We start from the raw sequence: 27,857 nt of genomic DNA, 5'->3' as shown, positions 1-27,857 counted from the left end.
ATATATATATATCTCATATAATGAGAATTTCACGCACGATCATCTTTTAGCCCTCGACGAGGGCTTTGAGTCTGCTCAACTGTTTTTCCATACGGCCTAGTCATCTATATTAGTGTATGCAAAAACTTAGCACCATGTACATACCTAAAAATTGTGTTAAAATTTCCCGGTTTTTGCCATAAAATACAAATATTATATAGGGAAATACAACTGGTCAGTTTTGAACTATTTCCCGATTTTTCCACGACATGGCGTTCTCCTACCACCTCACAAAATTTCAAGGGGGGGTCGTCGGAGGATATTTTTTTCGTAATAGAGCTCATAAAAAGAAAATTTCACTCGCGGTCACTTTTTAGCCCTCGTCGAGTGCTTTAAGTGAAACCGACAGGTCTGCCCTACGGCCAAGCCATTTACCTATAAGCATGCCAAACATTAGCCAGATCTACTGAGTTTAAGTACCCTAAAGTCTGCGTTGAAATGACCCTCTGTTTTTCCCATAAAATACAAAGATTATATAGGGAAATACGACTGTTCAGTTTTGACCCGTTTCCCGATTTTTCCCGGACATGGCGAGTTTTTTGTGACACCCAGAGGCGTTCTCCTAGCACCTCACAAAATTTCAAGGGTAGTCGTCGGAGGAAATTGTTTTTCGTTATAGAGCTCATATAAAGAGAATTTCACTCGCGGTCACTATTTAGCCCTCGTCGAGGGCTTTGAGTGAACCCGACAGGTCTGCCCTAAGGACAAGCCATTTACCTATAAGCATGCCAAAAATTAGCCAGATCTACTGAGTTTAAGTACCCTAAAATCTGCGTTGAAATGACCCTCTGTTTACCCCATAAAATACAAAGATTATATAGGGAAATACAACTGGTCAGTTTTGACCCCTTACGAAGTTTTCCCAGATATGCCGAGTTTTTTGTGACACCCCAAGGCGTTCTCCTACCACCTCACAAAATATCAAGGGGGGTCGTCGTCGGAAATTGTTTTTCGTTATAGAGCTCATATAATGAGAATTTCACTCGCGGTCACTTTTTAGCCCTCGTCGAGTGCTTTAAGTGAAACCGACAGGTCTGTCCTACGGCCAAACCATTTACCTATAAGCATGCCAAAAATTATCCAGATCTACTGAGTTTAAGTACCCTAAAACTGCGTTGAAATGACCCTCTGTTTTTCCCATAAAATACAAAGATTATATAGTAAAATACAACTTGTCAGTTTTGACCCATTTCCCGATTTTTCCCGGACATGGCGAGTTTTTTGTGACACCCCAAGGCGTTCTCCTACCACCTCACAAAATATCAAGGGGGGTCGTCGGAGGAAATTTTTTTTCGTAATATAGCCCTTATAAGGCGCCGGTCAGTCGAGGTCAGGTTTGACCCTCTCCCCGTAGACTTTTTGTCCAACCGTCACCGGCCCTCGTGTTCTATCGCCCAAAGCACTATCGTGCCAAATTTGACGTGCCTGCGGCGCCGGGAAGTGCCCCGTCGGGCACCTGACCACTTTGCTTTATATATATAGATATATATATATATTTCCTCCGAAGAAGGTGAGGGTAGTGGATGAAATTTTCCGAGGTTGAATCTAAACACTGGTCAAACATTTTATATGTTTCAAGCGTGTGGAGGCTGTGAACGTGCTTTGAGGGGGTGGGGACTGAAGGGGGAGGGAAGGCAGAGATACCGCTAAGAAACTATCATTCTTTGTCTCTTTATCTCACGCTCTTTTTTTAATCGTTATCCATTTTCTCTACCTCTTTTTATCTTTCTAGCTATCACTGTATCTCTCAGTCACTCTCTCGTTTTATCTCTCTTTCTCTCTCTCCTTATATATCTATATATATTACTAAAACTCAAGTTTGTTTACATGTTTGAATATTTATTTGTTGTTGTTTTTTTTTTTTTTTTTTTTGCTTGTCTGATTGACTACTGTTAATGGATCTACACTATGTGGAAAGCTGTAAAATAGTATGTAGGTAGAGAACAATTTTTGTTTTCAGAAAGACTGTTAATCACACATTTATTTAAAGACGTTAATTAATTTATTGATTTATTCATAGGTAGATTAACCACATATTTTTTTTTAAAGTTTTAGAACAATGGTTTAAGGTAATATGCTAAGCAAAAAAAACACAAAATTTCTTGTTTTTCGTCATGATGGGTTTCTTGCACTTTCGGATATTTTGTCCATTTTTGTATTAAGAAATTAATTACTCTAATGAGAAAAAAAATTATTTATGTGTTTAAATTACCATTTTTATGACCCTATTATTTAAAAATAATTAATTTTTTCCATTCTTATAAGCACTCTAACAAATGTTTTATATAGGCCTATGGCATCATATTATATTTGTCATCATTGGAAAGCTGAATTTCTTATGTGTTTCATAATCCTAATTTCAATCATCTCGGAAACACCCAAAGCTTACAATTCGCTTTGCAGTTTACGCAGATATGGTATTTTTGTAACCTACTTTTTGTTACTTTTTGCTTTTTATCTCAGTTCGCAGGTTTTTAACACTAAAAACCCTACTACTTTTTTATTTATTGAACTATACCAACCATATTTTCAGTAATTGTTCTTTATGCCAAAATAAAACTTTTGTCACGAGGGAATCGTGATGGCTTTCTTAAGAAAAAAGTATTTGGTAGTTAATATGCAAATTTTTTAAATTTTGGATACTAAAAAAGGTACGATTTTTTAGACCTTGTAAAATTTTTACAAGTAGCTATTTCAAAAAGTTGTCGTGACAAAAGTTTTAAAATATATTGAAATATAAGCAGTTTAAATTTGATTGCTATAAGTGCATAAATAAAAAAGCCTTAGCATTTTTAATAGTGCCGAAAAATTCTAAATGGCTGAGGTTTTTTGGGGTTTCCATGACAACCAAAATTGTTTTCAATCCATTTTTTGCTGTTTAATACTTACTTTCATGTGCAAAACATGATAATAGTATTCAAAAGGCTTTCGATCTTAAATTTTAAAAAACAGAAAAAAACATAGCATATCACCTAACTCAACTGAATAGTGACGTCTCTTGATTTGTTTACATTTTAGTACAATAAACATGGCAGCTTCCATCATAGACTTTGTGGCCCATTCAAAAGTTTAACACGTTTTAAGCTAATTTTCTGCCGGCTATAACTTAAACAATACGTCCGTTTGCTGTATTTATTACGTTCCAACACTTAGATAAATTTTCAACTGTCTTTTTCATTTAGTTTTACAATAAATTTATTTAGCCCTATATACTAAACTATTTTAAACCTTTATTATTTTATATAAATCTTTGTTTGGAATATGCTAATTTGGAAATGTTCGATCCAGGGCCTATATGCGTAGCTTGAGATTCATACGCGGCTTCTATACCGCTAATTTTGCAAAATTATAAACGTAAATTCTAGATACAGCTCAGTCGTAGATCTAAAATATAGATAATTCTATCTAGATTTAGATAATAATGAGTTTCTATGGGATTGACTAATTTAGATAAAATTTAATTTAAAAGATACCAGATCTAGTATCTATACGCGTAAATCAAATTTGTTACGCACACTCAAAGTAAAATGTATAACTTAATACTATACAAGAATGTAAGAGCCAAGGTAGCTAAGATGTTAGTGTACTAGGTTACCATGCGGGTGGCATGGGTTCTAGACCTGTCAGTATTTTTATTTTTTTTTTTATTTTTTTTTAGTTGTGAATGATAATGTTGCCCGTGCCTATTGGAACTTAGCGGGATACAGGGCAGGTGAAGTAGAGTTCACCTGTTTCTTTGTCCTCAGTATATAACGTGGATAGTGTCGTCAGAGCCATGCTGGGCCGGAATATTTTTTTTTAAAGATAAAACATGTTGTCTGAGACTTGGCGGAACCCTGGGCAGGTGACGTAGTGTTGGGTAGGTGTAAAGTTCACCTGTTACGACAGCATATGAAGAGATAGTGTTGTCAGTCCCACGCTCAGCCAAAATCTGTGTTTTCACAGACAAAAACATGTCTGAGCTGGTAGAACACTGGGCAGGTGAAGTAGAGTTGACCTGTATTTGTGACCTCAGCATTTGAAAAGATTATGTTGTTAGACTAAGTCAGTGTTTTTAAAAGACAAAAAGTCTGAGATGTGACGCCTTTTTGAATGTGGGGTCTGGTTATTTTGTGATGATTAGTGACAGACGTGATGTCATTTATGGATAAACCCCAAACCCCACAGTTATCTAACTAGATAACGGGTAGTCTAGTATATATATATATATATATATATATATATATATATATATATATATATATATATATATATATATATATATGTATGTATTTTTTTATCTATCTATATATATAAAAAGCAATGTATGTGTGTGTGTGTTTGTGTGTTTGTTTGTCATTTATGCATTACTACACCTCTTATCACATCGCCATGAAACTTTGGGAAGTTGTTGAGAATATTATTGGGGAGGATTCTGCGAAAAAAAAAATTTAGATTCGCAGGGGTGGCGCCCCGAAAGGGCGCGTTTTTTTTTTTTTTCAATATACGGTATATAAAAATAAAAATCGATTTTGGTTTGGCATCGTTCATCCGATAGCCATGAGACTTTGGGGAATTCATTATACTACGCTATGGAAGGGTTATGTAAAAAAAAAATCTTTAATTTCGCAAGGGTGGCGCCACGGGAGAGTCCAATTTTTCGCTATATACGTATATAAAAATAATAAAAGTGAACTGCCGTGACACCGTTCATCCGATAGGCATGAAACTTTGTGGAGTTCATTATAAAACTCTAGGGAAATGTTCTGTAAAAAAATATTTTTAATTTCGCAAGGGCGGCGCCACGACGGGTGCAATTTTTATCTATATACGGTATTTTAAAAAAAAGTCGATTTTGGTGTGACGCCATTATCCGATAGCCATGAGACTTTTGGGGAGTTGATTAGAACATTTCAGGGAAGGGTTCTGTAAAAAAAAAATCCTTTTTTAATTTTGCAACGGCGCACCACGGGAGGCTGCGATTTTTCTCTATATACGGTTTATAAAAATAAAAGTCTATTTCGGTTTCACACCGTTCATCCGTGTACCATGAAACTTTGAGGAGATGATTAGATCACTCAATGGTAGGGTTCTGCAAAAAAATATATGTTTAATAATGCAAGGGCGGCGCCCCCTGGGGGGAGCGATTTTTTTTTCTATACACGGTATATAAAAACTAAAACTCGGATGCGGTTCATCTGAGTGCCATGAAACTTTAGGGAGTAGATGAGAATATTTCTGCGAAAAAGAAAACTAAAGTTTCTTATGGGCATCGCCATATAGTGTACAACTTTCGTCAATACACGGTTTGGCGCAAAGAGTTTTAGAGTGACTATGTTGGCACTTGGCATCTGTTAATCGAGCGTCCTGAATAGCGAGTAAGAGGTACTACTATATGCAGCGGTAAAACTACAACAGGCTTCTAAAAATAACTTTGTAACGCGAGGAAATCCTTCTGTACAGTTTCGTCACTTTGCGAAAGATGAAAAAATAACTTTTTAAATATGAGGAGCCTACTTTAGAAATTTGTCACTTTGCGAATGATGCAATAAGCATCTATTAATAGACAATTGCAGTCAGAAATTGAAATCGAGCATCTAATAATACACCATTAGTAACGCTAGCATATTGCATTAGTCACACTGATGTTTAAAACACATCAAATAATTTCTTTCGTGTTAAAAAAAAAATCCTGTTCATTTGTGTCCCTTTAGTGAATGTCGAAATCTGCATCACTATTAACAGGATGCTATTCGGCACGATGGCGCCTGTTAGTTTTTAAGGAGCCAGGGGTCGTACGCCGCGCCTATGCGGTAGTGTAATCGGGGGGGGGAGGGGGTTGGGGCCCTGAGAGCGCCCCTCTACGTCTCTGACACATGGGCGGTTACCGAAGTGTGTTCTAGCATATTTCGGTGAGTGATTAATGTACACTCAATGTTTTCATGCGGTAGTGTAGGTAAACCCGTGTCCCGATAATTATTATCGAAGCGCAGACATTGTTTACATTTAAATAACTCACTTTTAGAAAAGACGGTCACGCGTCTAAGAACATATGTTTGGTAACGCGTTGGTGAAATTCTTCTAATATATTTCGTCAAACTTTCTTCTATCCCCGCGGCAAAGCGCAGGGGCGTGTACGCTAGTAATATATAAGCGGGCTGTGTCTGTCCTTCCTTCCTTCTGTCATCGATTTTGGAACTATAATAGTAAGCATCGCACCATGCAGTGCTTTCAGTGCATCGCAGCGTCTTATTAAAAGCATTAGAGTAGAGTTTGTTTATATAACGACATAAGGTTATTTTATAAATGCCACTTATTTCACTCTTTCGCATAACGTCAAGAAAATATTAAATACACGCACACTGCTAAAACATATTAAAAAGATTAATGTCAAATATCAGTTTCGTTTATTTAGATTCCCAGAAAAAGTTGATAGATTTTAATAACATAATAACAGTAGGGTAGAAAAATCAAATCTTTTTTCTAATTTTGACAAGGGAGTTAATTTAAAAATAAATTAAAATCACGCTAATTAAAAAAATGTGAATGCAAATCTACGGGCGTCCTAGAAGGAATTAGTGTTGCAATAATATAATTAGCAAAATGTGAATGCAAATTGTGCGGATGTGGAAGAGGAAATTATTGTTAGAAAATTATAATTAGCATGGATTGATAAAAGGCAATCTTTTGTTTTTTTTATTCACTGAATGTACTGTTTACTACTTCTAATTTTTAATCAACTGTTCCGCACTATTATAGACGCGTCATCACGCGCAATGGTTTTAGTTATGAAACTCTACTGTAAATTTTTAAAATTTAAAGTACTGGAAAAAATGCGTGAATTGATAAAGTGATATATGGTAGGTAAAACACGGATATTTTAAACATTGCCTATTATTTATTGTATATTATTTATTATTATTCTATCTTTCGGTTTGCGGACAAGCTGGGGGTTTTATAGGAGAAGCGTAGCGAGGGGAGGGGGCATATGTCCCCGGGTGCCGACCTTAGGGGGCGCCAAAATGGGTTGGAAAAAAATTGCGGGGGGGGGGGGGGGGGCTGGAAATCGAAAGTTTGAGTGCGGGGGGAGGTGAAAATCGAACGTTTAAGGGGGTGGGGTGGAAATTGAAATTTTGAGGGGAGGGGGTGCAAATCGTAAATTTAAGAGGGGGGGGGGATCAAATCAAAAGTTTGTCCCCGGGCGCCGGAAAGGGTCGCTACTCCTCGGTTTTATAGTCATTCACTGTGTCAGACGCGTCCGCTGGCGCTCGGAAAGGGCGCGATTTGGCGCTACGGGCTAGACTGATTGCAATTAAATTGTGTCTATGTTATGAGTGTTGTGTTTGTTTTTTCGTTTGTGTTTTTATTGCGTTCGTTTGTGTTGTGTTTAGTTTTGTTTTGTTCCCCAGTTGGTACATTTAAAAAAGATTTACCGTGACTGAGCACGGGATGCAGCTATATATATATATATATATATATATATATATATATATATATATATATATATATTATGTCTAGTTAATTTTCAAAACTTTATTACATGTATAATTTTTTTATATTTCAGCAGTTGAATATATAACTGTAGAGATGGTGAACGGTACGCCGCTAACGTCCAGGATGCAAACAAAACAAAAACAAGCAAAAAGCAAACAGAATTCAAAAACGAAAACAAATGTATGTTTTTAACACTAGCTATTTTTTACCGATAAGTTACATTATTAATGACGAAGATACACACAGACTAAGGCTGATAAACATATAAATGCACACGAACTATCATTATTATTATTAGCAAAAAAGTTTCTGAAAGTTTATTTACTTATATTTGCATACATTTCTAATTTTTTTTCTTGCCAGTTAGAAGAAAGCTGTGAAGCAGCTAGCATTTGAAACATCAAAAGAAACTAAACACTTCTCGGTATGAAGAGGAAGATTAATTTTAATAGATGGTTAGTAAATGTTTACAATATTACGTTAGCTACATCGACAACATTTTTTCCTAGGAAAATTTGTCCAAAGAAATTTTTAATTTGGATTTTTTCCCCGTAATTTTAGTCCTGTCCATATATAGTCTAAATTAGTCTTTATATATATATATATATCTATATCTATATCTATATCTATATATATATATATATATATATATATATATATATATATATATATATATATATATATATATATATATATATATATATATATATATATATATATATATATATATATATATAATAGGCCTATATGTTATTCTATATATATATATATATATATATATATATATATATATATATATATATATATATATATATATATATATATATATATATATATATATATATATATATATATATTGTGTGATAAAAGAATATTTGAGAAAGTTTACGGGAGATCACACCCAGTTTATTAATTTAAAATTACTGAAAAAAATATAACAGTAGACCACTCGTTATTATTAGATAACTGTGGGTTATGGGGGTCATCCATAAATGACATACCGTCTGTCACTTATCACCACAAAATAACCAGACCCCACATTAAAAAAGACGACATACCTCAGTCGATTTCGACTTAGTTGGGTGAAACCACACTAACCCTTCATATGCTGACGTCACAGGTGAACTATACACCTACCCAGCTCTACTTCGCCTGCCCAGTGTCCCGACAAGGCTCAGACAACATGTTTTTTAATCGTTTAAAAATATTCCGGCCGAGCGTTGTTCTTACCACACTATCCCTTCATATGCTGAGGACATAGAAACAGGTGAACTCTACTTTACCTGCCCTACATCCCGCCTTGTTCTGATACACATACACACATAGACACATACACACATACACTCATACAAACATACACACATACACACATACACACATACACATATACACACATACATTCATTCACACTTACACACATACACACATACACACATACACACATACACACATACACACATACCCACATACACACATACACACATACACACATACACACATACACACATACACACATACACACATACACACATACACACATACACACATACACACATACACACATACACACATACACACATACACACATACACACATACACACATACACACATACACACATACACACATACACACATACACACATACACACATACACACATGCACACATACATACATACACACATACACACATACTCACATAGACACATTCTCACATAGACACATACTCACATAGACACATACACACTTACACATATACTCACATACACACATGCTCACATACACACATACACACATACAAATACACACGTACACACACAGACATACGGACAAAATTGCAAAACTATCTTTTTCCGACTCAGGACGATGTAAAACGTTAAAATCTCGATTTTTTATTTGCACGATTACAATACTTCCTCTATACTTCGTATACGAGAAAGTAACAATTATTTTTTGGGCACGATTGCAATACTTCCTTTATACTTCGTATACGGGAAAGTGAAAATAGCAGATAATTCCTTGGACTAGCAGGGAATTTTCTGTTTAAAAATTGTGGAAACCCTGAAACCAGTTTTTATTTTTCTGTCTTCTGCTCTACTCTGAAGATATACTAGCCAGATTTTCTTAAATTTTGGTCAAACTTTATTTTTCTATTCCAAAAGTATTCGCTCCATAAGTTTTGATCATCAATGTGAAGCCAAACGTGCCGACGCATAGTTTTTTGTCCAATACATTACGACACAGCCTCAAGCCGATTCAAGTATTCAAGTCAGAACTGCAGAACACAATTTTACCCGCAACGCTCACCACGGCAGCCTCAGCAGCAACAACAAACAGTAACTAATCAACCACAGCCCACAACGCTACTTTCGGGTACATCTTTGTTAATAACCGCGCTCGACACAGAGTGTTCCGTGGCAGCTCTTTAAACCCTTTGGAGCTGTTCAGAGTGTCAAAGTCATTGGGGATTTTACCACCCAGAAGTGTAAAGGATTTGGTTCCGTCACGATGACCAACTATGAAGAAGCTTTGATCGCAATAAATAAATTGAATTGATTTACTGTATGCAACAGAGTTCTACAAGTGTTATTTAAATCCAACGGACAAAACAATGAACTATGTTAAACTAATTGATGATATTATGCTTTTTCGGAAATACCTAGATCTTGAAACATAACCTACCTACCATACAAGTACCAGTAAACGCAAGATACAGTTTTGCACTAAATCTAATGGCTGTAATACCAATTTATTAATTTTATAATAACACATGCTCTAGTAATCCATTGCTAAAGAAGAAAAAAATTACCAATGATATCTAAATTGTCTTCATTTATTTTTTCTGGAAGTCTGTTTCATAACAATACATAAGCTAGGAATCCAATGTTAGGCCTCCTAAATACAGGACCTAACAGGTAGAAGGGTAATGTTCGTCTCTACATTACCTAGCTGTGAGAAGACTAATGTTACTGGATCTAACCTTTATAGACAATTATTTCTGGACGCAAATGGCCTCTAAGAATGATCATCACCTTGCAACTTATCTTAATCAATATTCCATCTTCAACGACATAAGAAACAAATAAACTTGTAGTGATCTCCCTAAAGCTTTCTCAAATATTATAACACTACGGGGGATTGCAATTCGGGATATAGACATGATTTTTAATCCATTTTTAGTTACTTACACTTTTTAAAATATAATAGAATCTCGTAGAAAAATGATTTGCTCACAAAGTGAACGCCCAACAATATGTGTATTATAGTTTGGGATATTATTAGTACTTTATAAATTCAAATTTGTGTTTTTAATAGAACGGAAATAGCGTAAATTACTACTTTTGGTTAACGGAAATTACTCCAAACTCAACAGGCGGCAGATAATTTGATTTTTACTTACATGTGAAATTTCGTTTTATCTATCTGAAAAAGTAATCAAGTTACATGCTTTTGAGAAACCAAAAGTAGAATAAGTTCCACATCCAGTTACTTAAACAAGCTGAAAAGTTGATACAGAACTAAAAATTTGATATAATACTTGTATATAAAATTTCATCCATCTAGCTGTAACAGTACTCAAGTTATCGTGTTCACAGACATACACACACACATACACACAACAACGCAGGCATATCATCAGAATTGCAAAGCCCAGTTTTTTCCGACTCAATTACGCATAGAACACCGAAATTTTGATAAGTCTGCATTTATTATTTTTGCCCGATTAAAATAAGCCCCTTACACTCCGTATACTGGGGTGTCAAACGATAAAAACTGTCAAAATTTCAAATGATTTTTGTGCACGATTACAATACTTCATCTATACTCTGTATACAAGAAAGTAAAAACAATTTTCCAATAGTTTTAAAGCAGCATCTACTACATTTTGTGCATAGCCGATATTCATTCAAATGATTGTTTAATCTGTATAATTTGAGTTAAAATTTAATTTTTATTGTTGATTTCGATATTTTGACGTTTATTAAATCGTGGATATCGTTAATTCCATAATTTTATATGTTATATATGGATGTATGTGAATCTCTGTGCTTCAGGGGCAAGGAGAAAATCAACCTCAATGTTTTAGTTTTAAATTTATTAACCGGAAGTGGAACTTTTCTACTTTGAAATTTTTAAAAGGCTATAACTTGAGTACTATATCAGATAGATAAATGAAAGTTTACATGTAAATAAATATCTAATTATCTGCTTTCTGTTAAATTTTGAGTAATTTCCGTTGACCTGAACTAGTAATTTTTGATTTCTTAAAAAACGCATGTGAAATTATAAAGTAGTAATAATATTCCGCACTATTATGTACATTTTATTTGGCGTTCACTTGGTGTGCAACTCTTCTTTTCTACGAGATTTTATTCTATTTTAAATAGTGTAAGTATTTAAAATGGATTAAAAATTATGTCTATAGTATATCCCGAGTTGCCATCCGCAGTTGTTTTATATCAGAAAATTCGGAAAGTTTTGGGAAGATCACTCCCAGTTTATTTATGGTTGTGTCAGTGAATTGGAACCTTTGAAATTATGCAGTATTAAATAATTGATTTGATTTTACAACTGAGAAAAACAGTTGACTGTTGTGTGGTTACTAATGTATTCATGATAATTTAAGGGTGTAGGTTGTTCTGACTGAAATAGATGGTAGACTTCAAAGAGAATGTGAATGAAAGTGAAATTCGTGTAATATTTGATTATTTATCTTATGAAGTTACTAGGCCTATAGTAAATATTGTAGTGGTATTCATGTTTACTTTCTCGTATATACGAAGTATAGAGAAAGTATTGTAATCGTGCACAAAAATCACTTGAAATTTTAACAATTTTCACCGTATTACACCTCAGTCCTTCATCACATCCGAAGTTTAGAGGACTTATTTTAATCGGGCAAAAATTATCAATCCAGATTTATCAAAATTAAGAGGTTTTATGCGTAATCCAGTCTGAAAAACTGGGCTTTGCAATTCTGTCCGTACGTCTTTGTGTCTGTCTGTCCGTGTGTAAACACGATAACTCGAGTACCGTTACAGCTAGGTTGATGAAATTTTAAATATAAGTACTTTATTAAAATCGTAGATCCGTATCAACTTTGAGCGATTTCCGATAACCGGAAGTGGTACTTTTCCTACTTTGAATTTTTCAAAAGCCGATAACTTGAGTACTATTTCAGATAGATAAATGAAATTTCACATGTAAGTAATAGATCTAATTCTCTACCTTCTGTTAAATTTTGAGTAATTTCCGTTGATCGAAAGTAGTAATTTTCGCTACTTCCGATTTCTAAAAAACTAATGTAAATTTTTAAAGTACTAATAATATTGCGCACTATTATGCACTTTTTGATTTGGCGTTCACTTGATGTGCAATAAATTTGTCTACGAGATTTTATTCTATTTTTAAAACTCTAAGTATTAAAAATGGATTAAAAATTATGTCTACAGCCCGAGTTCCCATCCGCTGTTATTTTATATAAGAATATTCGAGAAAGTTTAGGGGAGATCACTCCCGGTTTATTTTTAAAAAAAGAGCATAATAATTGTAACACATATGGTTACCAGCCAAAGGGGGATAAAAATATGAAGTTTTTATTCTTTGGGTTGCGGCCCCTGTGGGACTGCAACTGAACTGTTGACGTTTTTTTATGCTTTTGTGAGCGAAATTACCCGTGTTTCATGTCATGTGACATGGGATTGTGGGTAGTTTCATGCCTAGCCGTGTCGCACACGCAAGCCTGCTGTCTGTGAACACGGTGACCAAATGTAGACCTAATGAAGGTAGTTATATAAATTATGTTTGTTAAAATACTTATGTATTCCTGCTAGTGTTGCATGTGCACACTAGTTAGGGTGAGTATTAATATAAGTATTTATTTGAAGTACTACGTATTGGTACTTGTTGGCAGTACTGTGTGCTGGCCAAAACATATTTTATGGTTAAATGATCTCAGGACAAATGATCTCAGGACAAATGATCTCAGACAAAATATCTCAGACAAAATATCTCACGGACAAATGATCTCAGGACAAATGATCTCAGGACAAATGATCTCAAGGACAAATGATCTCACGGACAAAAGATACCAGGACAAAATATATCAGGACAAATGATACCACGGACAATTGATCTCAGACAAAATATCTCAGACAAAATATCTCACACCTAAATTTTAATAGTGTATTGGGTGACTTTAGTTGATCTGAACAATTGTTATTAACTGTCGTATGGTTTTGTTTAATATGTTTAATATTGTTTATAGGCCCATATAATAATTGTAAGAAATGTTTGCCGTATAAATTTATCATATTGCACTTTTAAAATTGTATATTGCATTTTAAAATTAGGATTATTACTATAGAAGATTAAAGAAATTGTTCGATAGACAGCTTAGGCGGGCTTGCCAAACATGAGACAATCCAACCATGTCAGGTGGACGAAACTAGATCAAAGAGGATGAAATAACAATAGAGAAACACTTCGTATCAAGGTGGCAGCCCGCTTTGATGGTAGAGACATGCCTTAAGGGAAAGACATCCGCCATCCATGAACAATACAACTAATACCTAAATTCAATAGTTATGCGTCGGTCACACCTTAGTGATCAGGTGACTAATGCTTATTTAAGAAAAACAGCGGTCATGTCGAGCGAGAGTTCACACAATAGATGATCACATAGTATTGGAGAGGTGTGATCATAACGATGTACTGTCAGCAAAGAAACGTAAACGTTATGTTTGTGTTGATCATGCAATAAAAACAATAATTTTACGTTACAAACCTGGAGACCCATTAACATTTTTGAAAGATATTTCGCATGGTTTAAACATTATTGTTGTATAGCTACAGTTACTTTGTTTTATACATTATCATTTATCATACCTTTCAGGCTAAAGGAGAAAGTTTGTTTTAATATTTTTTTTCAAATCAAAGGCCATTACAAAGATTAAGTTCAATAAATCTTTTGATGGTGTGTTAAGTTTAACAAATTAATTTTATTCACAATTATGATGCGTAAAGAAAGTAAACAAAACCATATTGACAGTCAATTTAAAAAAAGTTCAAATGAACTAAAATCATTGTACATACTATCAACATTTTGCTGTGAGATATTTTGTCTGAGATATTTTGTCTGAGATCATTTGTCCATGATATCATTTGTCCTGATATATTTTGTCCTGGTATCTTTTGTCCTTGAGATCATTTGTCCTTGAGATCATTTGTCCTGAGATCATTTGTCCTGAGATCATTTGTCCTTGAGATATTTTGTCTGAGATATTTTGTCTGAGATCATTTGTCCTGAGATCATTTGTCATGGAACCCCCGTGTTGTCAGGAATGTAACTTTTTTTATTTACATTTGTTTTAGGGCTACAGTCTTTTTTTTGGACTTTTAGTTTTTGGTTTTGGTTTTGGATCTTTTGGTTTAGCTTGGCTAGTTCGTTTTGTACTACTGTGTTGCATCGCCGTCATGGCTCGATGCTATAAATAAACGAGTACTTGACAACAACTGTCGGCGTCGGTGTGTACTTAATCTCAGGGTCAGCCCGTCTTAAACCACAACACCTCAGTGGGTAAAAGCATCCCCACTGAGTGAGGGTTACATAATATTTGATTGACATTCTTACACATGTTACTTATACTTGCAAATAAAATAATAATCCTTTAGTATATAAAAAGAAGCAGTGATACATTATTTTTATTTTAATTATAATTTAACTTTTGCGTGTATGAAGATAAAGTAAATAAATCTAGAAATAATATAGATGTATAGTTTATTTTAGTAGATACATTTTTTTTACTGGATGAGTAAAAATTCTAACAAAAAATTTAAGTCTGAAATAGAGACTACATATTTCTTAGGTTACTAATGTCTAATGATTCATCTATTAATTTACCTAATATTGAATGTGTTACTGTAACTGAAATTGAACACTTCGAAAGTGATGTAGAGAGAATAAAGGGATTGGTTCAGAGCAAGTAAAGCAATAGACTTTATTCTGATATACATTCATAAGCTTTAGGCCTGCATTTATAAGATGTACATTCGTAAGATGTAAACAGATGCTAGTCCAGCAAGTGGTTAACTAAAACACATGAATGTTCTCTGGTATTTGTCAGGAATAGGAATTGACCAACTTAGTTTTTAGTGCAAGGCCTTTTGGCTGTTCAAGATTATTTTATTTCACACCAGGGGTAAAGACTATTTTAGTATAATGGTTGAACAGACTTTCTAGATCTATACTGCACAGCGGAATCCAGATAAAGCTTGAAGTCTTTGATATAAAAGATATAAATTATTCATTGGCTTCTAACAGTCATGTCTCTGGTTTCATTGTACAGGAAAAAGTTTGAATAATGGCCAAATATCAGCATTGTAGATATATTCTAATTTCTTTCCTATCAACTAGTTTGAATCATTCAAAACTACTTTGCATTTAAAACAATAACAATTTTAAATTATACTAGACAGAGGTCCTGCTGAGCAAACTTAGGCTGCTTATTGACTAACACAATAAAAAGATGCATGATTACTAAGAAATGTGACATACCTGGTAATAGCAATAAAGTGCAAACAAATCAATTGCTATCTTGTAATGAATCTCTGATTCTCCAGATTTGGGATCTATAAATGATTAATTTTTTTTTATTTGAACATATTTTTTACTTACCGTTGCGTAGGCCTACTGTATCGAAATTGCAACATACTGTTATTTTGCAAAATAAACATTATTTGATAACATAATTCACTTCCCTGATTATTTTATAATTTATGCTCTCTACACACTACAGCCCACCGTGTACAATTTTTTTTCTCAAAAAGCTTTCACAAAATCAATTCATACAATGAAGGGTTAATGTCACAAACATTCACAAATTATGGAACATGTAAATCATACATATGTTTTCTAATCAACAGAGTCACGTGTAAATAAAAGATATGTTTGTTATTTGGAAATCAACGAATCTACACGTGTCAGTGCTAGATCAAACATTTCAACCTTTGGTGATATACGTGAATATAACTGTCAACATTTTGATCAAACAACAGGAACATTTGTATCACCACATGATGGTTTATATCTTGTCAGTTTAACTCTATATAAAAGTAAAGATAAAATTATTGTAGTTGGTGTGCGGATTGGAGAGAGGCCGTGTTCGTTTACTATACGAGTAAGCTCTGCTGATATTAACGCTGCTGGGTCAGTGGTTGTTGACGTGAAGGAGGGGGAAGAACTTTACTTTGAAGTAATCGGAGCAGATCAAGACGCAGTGTTATCCTGGTTCAGTAGTTTCACTATCGTTAGTTTATAGAAGAACAACACAAAACAGGATGGGCAATACATTTTTAAAACACTAAAATATGTAACCACTATGTTAAACACACGCTAACAACCTACTATGTGTGTAGACTACATGTCTAGAAAAACTTGAATAGTTTGTGTGTTATTTGTTTAGTCGTCATTACACTGTTCCATCTAATGCAATGTGATCACCAATTAATATGTTCTACTTGACTACATAAAACATATAAGATAATTCTCATATATTTTATTTTTTTGTATATGAGCACTGAGTGTAACGTTGGGTGTGTTAAACATATAACATTGTTTTGCTAAATAAAAATTAAATTAAATTCCGTATTTTTCAAACAAACTCAATGAACTATATAAAAGACAAATGTTTAATTAAGTTCACTGGACATCAATATGTATCTGATATATTTAAATAATGATCCATGCTATGCAATTGTAAATAAATTGAAATATACTGCAATTAAATCTTATTGTAATTCAATGTAAAAAACAAACAACTACCTGTATTGTCTTTCTATTGAGTAACATTGTATTTGTAAATTAGCAACTACTCTAACAAACACAATAGGCCACACATGTTTGTACATTATAGATATTCAAACAGTTCTGTTTATACGTATATATATATGTATGATTATGTGTATATATATATATATATATATATATATATATATATATATATATATATATATATATATATATATATATATATATATATATATATACATATATATATATATATATATATATATATATATATATATATATATATATATATATATATATATATATGTGTGTGTGTGTATGTGTGTGTGTGCATGCATGTTTAACTTAACCCAAACCTAACCCTGAACCTGAACCTGAATATAATCTTAATGCTAATCCTAATCCTTAAAGCATCATATTATTGAAAGAGATGAGGTTAATTTTCTGTCGACGTGCTAAAAGCGGAAAGGGATAAGGAAATATCGTGTGGGAAGCTTGACTATAACAACTTGTTAAATACTCCCGGTAATGTTCCACTTCCACAGGGTCTTAACCATTTGACACAATAGTTACTGTGTCTAGGGCGTACGAACCATAGGGTCTACACAAATTCAGAAAGCAAATAGTGAAAAAAACATTATCAATTTAAGAGATGTTGAGATTTTTTAACTCTTAAATTAATGCAACCATCACCATTTTATTGCAATATAAACATTACACAATCTAGTGTCGGGGGCACAGCCGCTGTTGCCTGTTGGGTTTACGAATGCCAAAAATGTCTGGCCCTACGAAGACAGTTAAATGGCCCTGCTGCCTACCCCCATTTATTAATTCGCACGTCAATTACCCCCCCTCCCCCCATGTACACATCCCCGCCCCAACCGTTACAGTAGGACATTACCCCCTAATCAATTACTCACCTCCCCCTCTCACATGTCAATTTGAAACGGAGATCCAGGTGGGGGGGATAGCAGAAAAGCAGCTTTGGAATCGATTACGTAGAGGTATAGTTTTAGCTATAGTTTTGAAGTGTTATATATATATATATATATATATATATATATATATATATATATATATATATATATATATATATACGAGAAAAATGGCCCGTTGAGGAAGGATACACCGGGCGCTAGGTTGATAGTGCTGTCTCTTTTCTCTAAACTAAAACCAACCCACCCCCCACACACACCACCCCCCCACCCCCACCCCCCCCCCATAACACCCCCCCACCCCCACCCCCACCCCCCAAAAAAACATGTCTACCGTCCCCTTCAACGAAATATAATTATATACTTTTTCCAGTGTACGCCCCCTCCCCGAAAATTCTACCCCAGCCCCCGAAAATTTCAAGTACCCCCACCCCTCTCCGGGGAGGAAAAAGTCTGAAGAAACACTGGTGTCGCGCTTAGCCACCACCCGAAGAATTGCATTAAAGAAATTGCAAGAAAACCACTTTTTAGATTAGACACATTAATTAGGCGGTAATTTTATTATAGAGTATCGATGAAGAAATTTCTTTTGAGTTAGGGAGGGGGGGGGGGCTCAGACGTTCTTACGCGGGGGTGGGGCTTCGCCCCTACCCGAAGAATTGTATGAAAGAAACTCTTCACGCAAACCACTTAGATTAGACAAAATTTCCTTGTTATTCAATGTTTACTCGATAATCAATGACGTCATATTACTGTGTGCACTCTCCGGCTTGAGATGCTAAATGTGTCGACGTCATACTTCGTTTTTCGAATTACTATGCATGTTTTTATTTTCCTTGTGTTTTCTCTAGAGCATTCTTGTCAGATAGATAGATAGATAGATAGACATACAGCGAAAAAATTAGTATTAATATATATATATATATATATATATATATATATATATATATATATATATATATATATATATATATATATATATATATATATATATACATGTATTGCTCCTTTTTCTCGACTTGCCGCCCCTAACCAGAAAACCTCTATTCGCCTCGGCTGGAAATATTGGTTTTTCATTAGAAGATAATAGGAAATACTTTCAATTTCTATAACATTGTTATAAATAGAATATACTTGAAATTGAATATTAATTCTTGTATGCTATTTATTCTAACTGCTTTTTGTTTGGAATAAGTAGTCCAAAAAAATGATAATTCGTCATATGATTAAAAAAAAGCAACATACAGTTTATTGTAACAAAATAATAACACAAATGTGTGTTTTTCGTATAAACATTTTATTTGTTTTTTTATGTTACATATTTAAGAGAATATAATATGTTTTTTATTGTGTAAATGTCTGTGTTTATTTTCTTGTAAAACAATGCAAATACCTTAAGTTTAATTTTACAAATTAGTATAAAACCTAATACATATAATATTATTATAAAAAAAATAAAGTTCCAATAATTTAAAGTTATTCAATGCAAGAAAAAAAAAACCTTGTTTTAATTCAAGTCACTTGAATGTTAAGCGTTTAAAATATACATAAGAAACATGGTGGTAAAAAAAATAGGTTAGTTTGATGATTTAGAAATGTTTTCTGCCCTGAGCCATCAGAGAGTTATAGTCAGGGGGTGGGGGCATGGTCTCTAGCTGGACACGGCTTGCCCAGACTTCATACGGGTAGACTTTTGGACTCGTTGGGCGCTTGGGACTTTTCAAGACGTATCTGTTAGCGATAGAATAACATGTCGCTGTAAATAGATCAACTGTTGTACTTGTAACTGTATGGTGTGGTATGGCTGTTGGTTTTGTTTACAATTATGAAGTATATATTACAATTCTATAGTACATGTTCAACCTCAAACATACTGTAGGCCTATTCTAGTAGCTAATTGATTGCAGCGATAAATATGCAGCAACATACACATACTGACTTATCTAAGGTGCGCTAGAGTACACATACATTCTAATATTTACCTTTTGATGAGGATGAAGCAAACTACAAGAAGGGCACCAAAAGCTACCAGACCAAGCGTCAGACCAACGATCATCCCAATGTTGGAGTCTTTCTCTTTTACTAACCAAAGGTAGAATAGATTCAGTGGCGTAGCGAGGTCGGGTGATACCCGGTGTGGCACTTAATGGTGTCACCCCCCAGGGGCGTAGCGACCCTTCCCGGGGACAAACTTTGAATTTTCGATTTGCACCCCCCTCAAACTTTCGGGTTGCACCCCCCCCCCCCCTCAAACTTTCGATTTGTACCCCCCCCCTCAAATTTTTCTCTATATATTTTGCTATTTTTTTTTGCCTTGATGTCACCCCTCTAAATTGTGTCACCCGGTGCGGTCCGCACCCCCCGCCCGCCCTCCCTCGCTACGCCTCTGAATAGATTAACTATTTCCATGTCTTTTGCAGCTTCTAGAGTCTAGAGTAACGTCGTAATTTTCTTTAACTAAACACGAGTAGAATGGATTAGATATGTTTATGTCATTTGTAGCATCTAGAGTCTAGAGCAACTTTATACTTCCTCTTTAAATAAACAATACAAGAATAAATCAGATGTTGTCTTGTTGCTGGTAGCTTCTAATGGAACAAAGTTAGCCACTAGCAGGACATACACTAAGCTTTATAAACTTTACGTTTTAACATATTACTATGTACATTAAAAACAATGAGTTTCGTGGTGAATTATACAAATATTTCAACCACAATCATAATCTCATTGTTATGCCTCTCTCAATACATCAAGCAAGGGTATTGATTATTGTTATACGCACTTATGTTTCTTAAAATGTACACTAGTTTCTTATAAACTTCTTTATACAATGCGAGTGGATTTCCCTCAACACAGTAAAGTGTTCCTTATGCGTAATTGGGCCCATTAACTTCGGCTTGCATTTCTGTATAAATTTGCTTCCGTATTTTTCATCTGCCCAACAGCAACCTGCTAGACAGTCGCTGTTCGATTGTAAAGTCTAGCTTACTTATCCCAAGCTAACGAGCCTAATTCGCCTCTTGGGTCTGAACTCTGGACTTATGGAGTTGGCGATGATACGCTCTCCAGCCCTACCACACGTCCTCGTGTGTGAAGGAAAGAACACTTTTTGGTTGGCTGTGAGGATACACTTGTGTGTAATCATACTGTGTATACATGTTTTAGTGTTACCTGAGTCTGGATTGTATTGACACGAGTCCCAGTAACCCAGCTCCATAGGGTAGTACATGCAGGGGTTGGTGACACACTGGGTCACTGACTGAGCTCCCTTACCCGCAGTTGTCGTTCCCTGAGAATTAAGTGTATTAGCTAATTGTAAGCACAAATGTAAGGATCGGTATGGATTAATCATTAGAATAAGATCAGTGTGACAACAAGGGAGCGATTCCAAGATTAGATCATGTTAAGTAAAAAGTAAAGTTTCTTTTCGAACCTGACGGTCCATGGGGAAAGGGAAGTAGAGTTGACCTATTTCTGTGACCAAACCATATGAAGGAACAGTGTGGTCAGCACTATGCTCAGCCACCTTTAATTTCAATAACATTAATTAGGTTCCAATCAGTTAGGTGGTCTCAGTAACGTTCTACTGAATTGAACGCAGATTCGAACTCGAGACATTCAGGTTAACAGCGTATAGCTCTATAGCTAGGTCAGCAATTTTATTCTATGTGTCGTGATACTTGACAAGTTTTGCTGAAATATTAACTCCGGTATTTAACGAGATCAAAAAATGTTTGTGTTTAGATTTTACCTCTGGGACATGTGATGCAAAAAGTTGCTTGTTCACTGTCTTGATATGTCCCCACCTCACACTTGGTGCACACCTTACCGCTCTCGTAGAAGCCAGGTGCGCAGTTCACTAAGACATGTAGGACCAGGTCAAGTTATTTTATACGTATACGATTATAATAAAAACAACATGCAATATTTACAGTAAGATACCATTAACGTCTCCAGTTTACTAGCGTAACCATTTAGTAGTTAGACAAATATAAACGCAAAAAACTACATGTAAACACACAAAGCTACTAAAATGGGACATACATGCATACAAAACTTTACAGACCAGAGTGAGACAATCTGACATACAATATTACCGTCAGATCACATGTTCAAAGTGCACATAGTAAAACATATTAAATTAAAAATATATTGACTAGTATATACGTTTACTACAAAGAACAAATGCAATGATTACCCTGAAAAATCACTTACAAAAAAGAAACGAACTACATATTATATACACCTACCACACAGACCACATATACTCATATATAACCATCTACCATAGAGAGCACATACATCCACATATAATCACCTACCACATATACCCACATATACCCACATACCACATACACACATATATCACCACCTACCTCACAGACCACATATAACCATTACCACATATACGTACATATAACCACTACCACATATACGTACATATAACCACTACCAGATATACATACATATAACCACATACCACATATACCCACATATAACCACCTACCACACAGACCACAAATAACCACCACCACACAGAACAAATATAACCACCAACCACATAAACCATATTTACCCTCATATAGCCACTACACATAAACCCACATATAACCACCTACCACACCGACCACATATAATCACTACCACATAAACCCACTACCACATATACCCACATATAACCACCAACACACAGACCACATATACCTACATATAACCACCTACAACATACACCCACATATAACCACCTACCATATACACGCACATATAACCACTACCACACAAACCACATATAACCACCTACCACATAAACCACATTTACGAACATATAACCACCTACCACATAAACCACCTTTACCCACATATAACCATTACCACATTTACCCACATATAACCACTACCACACAAACCACATATAACTACCTACCACATACACTTACATATAACCACCTACCACATAAACCACATTTACGAACATATAACCACCTACCACATAAACCACCTTTACCCACATATAACCATTACCACATTTACCCACATATAACCACCTACCACACTGACCACATATAACCACCTACCACACTGACCACATATAACCACCTACCACACAAACCACCCATAACCTGAGAACCGGGCGGACACCTCTCCAACACAGCCACTGTAGGCGGCATCACCGCCGTGTACTCCATCCTGGCTACAACAACTTTAAAAATATTCTCGCTGTTGTTGTACATTGTTTGGGCAACTTCCTCGAACTCCATCGTTCTGTTCTCAACTATCTCAATTTGTTCATCTAAAGACACAGAAAGTTTACAACTATTTCAATTTGTACATCTACAGACACAGAAAGTTTACAACAATCTCAATTTGTACATCTACAGACACAGAAAGTTTACAACAATCTCAATTTGTTCATCTATCGACACAGAAAGTTTACAACAATCTCAATTTGTTCATCTATCGACACAGAAAGTTTACAACAATCTCAATTTGTTCATCTATCGACACAGAAAGTTTACAACAATCTCAATTTGTTCATCTATCGACACAGAAAGTTTACAACAATCTCAATTTGTTGATCTACCGACACAGAAAGTTTACAACTATCTCAATTTGTTGATCTACAGACACAGAAAGTTTACAACAATCTCAATTTGTTCATCTACCGACACAGAAAGTTTACAACTATCTCAATTTGTACATCTACAGACACAGAAAGTTTACAACAATCTCAATTTGTTCATCTATCGACACAGAAAGTTTACAACAATCTCAATTTGTTCATCTATCGACACAGAAAGTTTACAACTATCTCAATTTGTACATCTACAGACACAGAAAGTTTACAACAATCTCAATTTGTACATCTACAGACACAGAAAGTTTACAACAATCTCAATTTGTTCATCTACAGACACAGAACGTTTACAACAATCTCAATGTGTTGATCTACCGACACAGAAAGTTTACAACAATCTCAATTTGTTCATCTACAGACACAGAACGTTTACAACAAATTTAAAAGGAAAAAAACTACATTCAATTTGACCATTTAAATAAGCGTGTTGTTGAAATCCTACAGTTGTAGAGAATTAGATGTAAGATGGTACATCTTACCAGTCTTACCAGTAGCGGTTTCAGGATCAAAGTTTGGTGTCGTCACGTTCATTATGATGGTCGCCAATGTAGAGGCTGTTAGAAAAGAAATCGTCAGTTTTATTGTCAATTCAAAGTTACTGTAGTAGTCTATGTACCAGTTAGTTGCGTATTTGTTTATTTTAGTTAGGCACTCATTTTGAAAGCTTCTACAGTAGGCTATACACGAAAATTATGTATGATACGTTTTGTCTGCAAAATTACATATAAGAATTTGAGTTTTTGTTTTGCAAGGCAAAATATTGTTTCTATAAGAATAATAGCCAGTATAAAAGTCAGTATAATAGCCAATATAGCAGCCAGTATAAGAGCCAGTATAACAGTCAGTATAACAGTATAACAGTCAGTATAACAGTATATCAGTCAGTATAACATTTAGTATATCAATCAGTATATCAGTCAGTACAACAGTATAACAGTCAATATCACAGTCAGTATAACAGCCAGTATAGCAGTCAGTATAACAGTTAGTATATCAATCAGTATACCAGTCAGTACAACATTATAGCAGTCAGTATAACAGTTATGCACTAAATTTTAAGTTTTACAATCCAACAACCATGTTGAGAGATTAGGAATTTTCTATTTTTAAAATTTTATACAGCAAATGTGATTTTTAAAGAGTGTATGTAATACTAAGTACATGTTTTGATGCATAAAATATGTTGATCCTGTGATCACATAACAATTGTTATAGCCTGACGTCATAAAACTCCTGCAGAACTTTTCATTGAGCTGCGCCGTCTTGTGATTAGAGTATAGTTGCAAGTTTTACACACGGAATAAAAACTATTACTAGTTGACCTTTTCATTAAGCTATGTTGTGATGTGATTACGGTATAGTTGCAAGAGTTGCACACATTGACCAAAAGACTTACCAGTATACCTTTTCATTGAGCGAGGTTGTGTTGTGACCACGGTATAGTTGCAAGAATTGCACAAATTAAAAAAAAAACACTTACCAGTAGACCTTTTCATTGAGCGAGGTTGTGTTGTGACCACGGTATAGTTGCAAGAGTTGCACACATTAAACAACTGGGCCTGTACGTTGGACTGGATCTGAGCCTTCATTAGCTCTGTATCACCTACTGGACCAGGGTACTCAACCTGAACTTTGAAACTCCTTTCTTCCACGGTTTTGAACTCTAAAATGAATTAAAAATTATTGTTAAAGTATTTCACATCCTGAAGTCAGATTATGAGATCAATACCTTTTTTTTTAAATAGCTTAAATTTCTCATTTTGTTGAAATGCATGAATATATTTGTGGTAACATAGGATACAAATACAAAAATAAATAGAAATGTATAATAGTAAGACTAAACGTAATATTTAGTTGCAGAAAAAAATGTAATTTAGAAAGCTTCTTATTCGTGAACTATATTAGAAGTTACTTATAAATAAATAAATAAATAAATAAATAAATAAATAAATAAATATATATATAAATAAATAAATAAATAAATAAATATATATATATATATATATATATATATATATATATATATATATATATATATATATATATATATATATATATATATATATATATGTATATATATATATATATATATATATATATATATATATGTTATACACAAATGAACAGTGACCCTAAGTGACCCACTTGTACAGTCGTATATCAGACCACGTGGGTTGTCCTTGTTGATATGGGACCAGGTGTAGTTGCTGAGCATCCCACAGGTGTAGCTGATATCGTCGTCTGCTGTGTAGCCTCTCTCACACTCGACTGTACATTCGTGCATGTCCAACGTTTCGTTAAAGGTGCAGGTGATGTCTTTAATGTGACGAACACTGTGATCTTCTTTGCGTAGTGGGCGACACTCTGGAATTAAGTTTATGACAATATATTTTGACAAGGATCTAGAATAATCTAGATAATTGATGACATTATGTATATCATAACTCAATTTCATTTATCTTTTATTCTGTTATGTTATTTGGATTTAAATTTCAAAAAATCTTCTTAGGTTGCTTTTGGTGTTTTACTTTTATTATATTGATGGATATAATTGAATTATGCCTATTGAAAACATCAACTTACAATATGCCCATCAAATACGGTACATTTTTATCCTAAAGGTACATGTACATATTATGTCAAAGGGCCTTTACACATTACCTGTTGTAGATGAGTGAAATGTTTACCTGGTGTAGGTGTGTCAAATGTTTACCTTAGGTAGGTGTGTGACATGTTTCACCAACCTGGGCAGATCTGCGGGTTACATGTCCTGATCTGTGACAGAAACGTCACGTCACAGTTGGCACCTCCGTGCTGGGGACTGGGACTGTCACACAGCCTGTGACGCTGTCTGACCCCACCCCCACATGTCCTGTCACAACTTGACCACTCTGACCATTGGCCGTAGCCGCCATTGACTGCAACGGTAGATTGATATTGTACTAATTATAGCACCCTTTTAATTCAGCTGTATAGTAATGTAAAGTCTGGTGTTGTCCCCATTTACAACAACAATAATAGTGTAATTTAGTAATCTAAAAACTACTATGAGCTTCAATTATACCACATAGTGTAGTAAAATAATAAGTCATATCGCTCCCATTCACTGCTACAATAATTTGTATTCTGACAAACTCTTATATCCCCAGCTTTAAACTTTTAAAATGTGTCTTACTAGGACGCCATATAAAAGATTTAACAAGCACACTTTAGATAGGAAAAAGCAATAAGAGACAAAAGATATAATCACATCTTTCAAGAGGGACAGATCTACAAATAAATGGTTGCTGTATAGATCACACATTAGAGCTTGACAATATTCAAACCGTCACTTCAAACAACATAGATTCAAATCACCAGAAAATAACGATCTAGGCGCTATAGGACTATCTCCTGAAGAAGATGGAAGAACTCTATATCCAATCGTGCGAGACTCACCCGGACAATTGACTTCCGTGTTGCACGGCCTGGCTTCTTCCAGAGGTTCCGAGCAAATCCTGCCGCCGTTCTGTGGGGGCGGGGTGTCACACCGTCGCAGGCGGTGGGAGTAACCGAACCCACAGGTCACCAGACATGTCCAGTCTGACCAGGGGCTCAGTCCACCGTCAACTGAACAACGGCACACAGATTAAAAGGTATGAGGAGTGTGGTAGATATAGTCAAACACGTCATAATGTAGAGTTTATGAAGCTGGTGCATTAAAATTTAAGAAACTGTGAAATATCGTATAAAGACAACAAATATTGTTATGTATTTCAATTATTTTTCAAGGCAATAAAAATTATATAGGGGTAATCTAAAATGTGTGTGTGTAATTATATATATATATATATATATATATATATATATATATATATATATATATATATATATATATATATATATATATATATATATATATATAACATTTGTAAAGAGTAACGAAGCTTGTCTCACTTTTGCACGGCTGGGCTGTACAATTCTTTGAC

At 34.6% G+C, this 27,857-nt stretch overlaps 1 protein-coding gene across 1 annotated transcript in view; it reads left to right on the top strand.

Annotated features, from left to right (window-relative positions):
• The window catches only part of LOC131946088 (uncharacterized), a 37,886-nt gene extending 16,413 nt beyond the window's left edge, over positions 1–21,473 (top strand). Inside the window, exon 8 of the mRNA XM_059306729.1 lies at positions 21,420–21,473. Within this exon, the coding sequence (XP_059162712.1) occupies positions 21,420–21,473 (54 nt within the window). The remainder of the gene's footprint in view (positions 1–21,419) is intronic.
• Positions 21,474–27,857: the final 6,384 nt, after the last annotated feature.

Source organism: Physella acuta, unplaced genomic scaffold (assembly GCF_028476545.2).
Source record: "Physella acuta isolate Inbredline_101_S28 unplaced genomic scaffold, ASM2847654v3 ptg000544l, whole genome shotgun sequence".
Lineage (NCBI taxonomy): Eukaryota > Metazoa > Mollusca > Gastropoda > Physidae > Physella > Physella acuta.
Note: the sequence above shows the minus strand (reverse complement) of the source record. Positions and strands in the feature narration are given on the sequence as shown.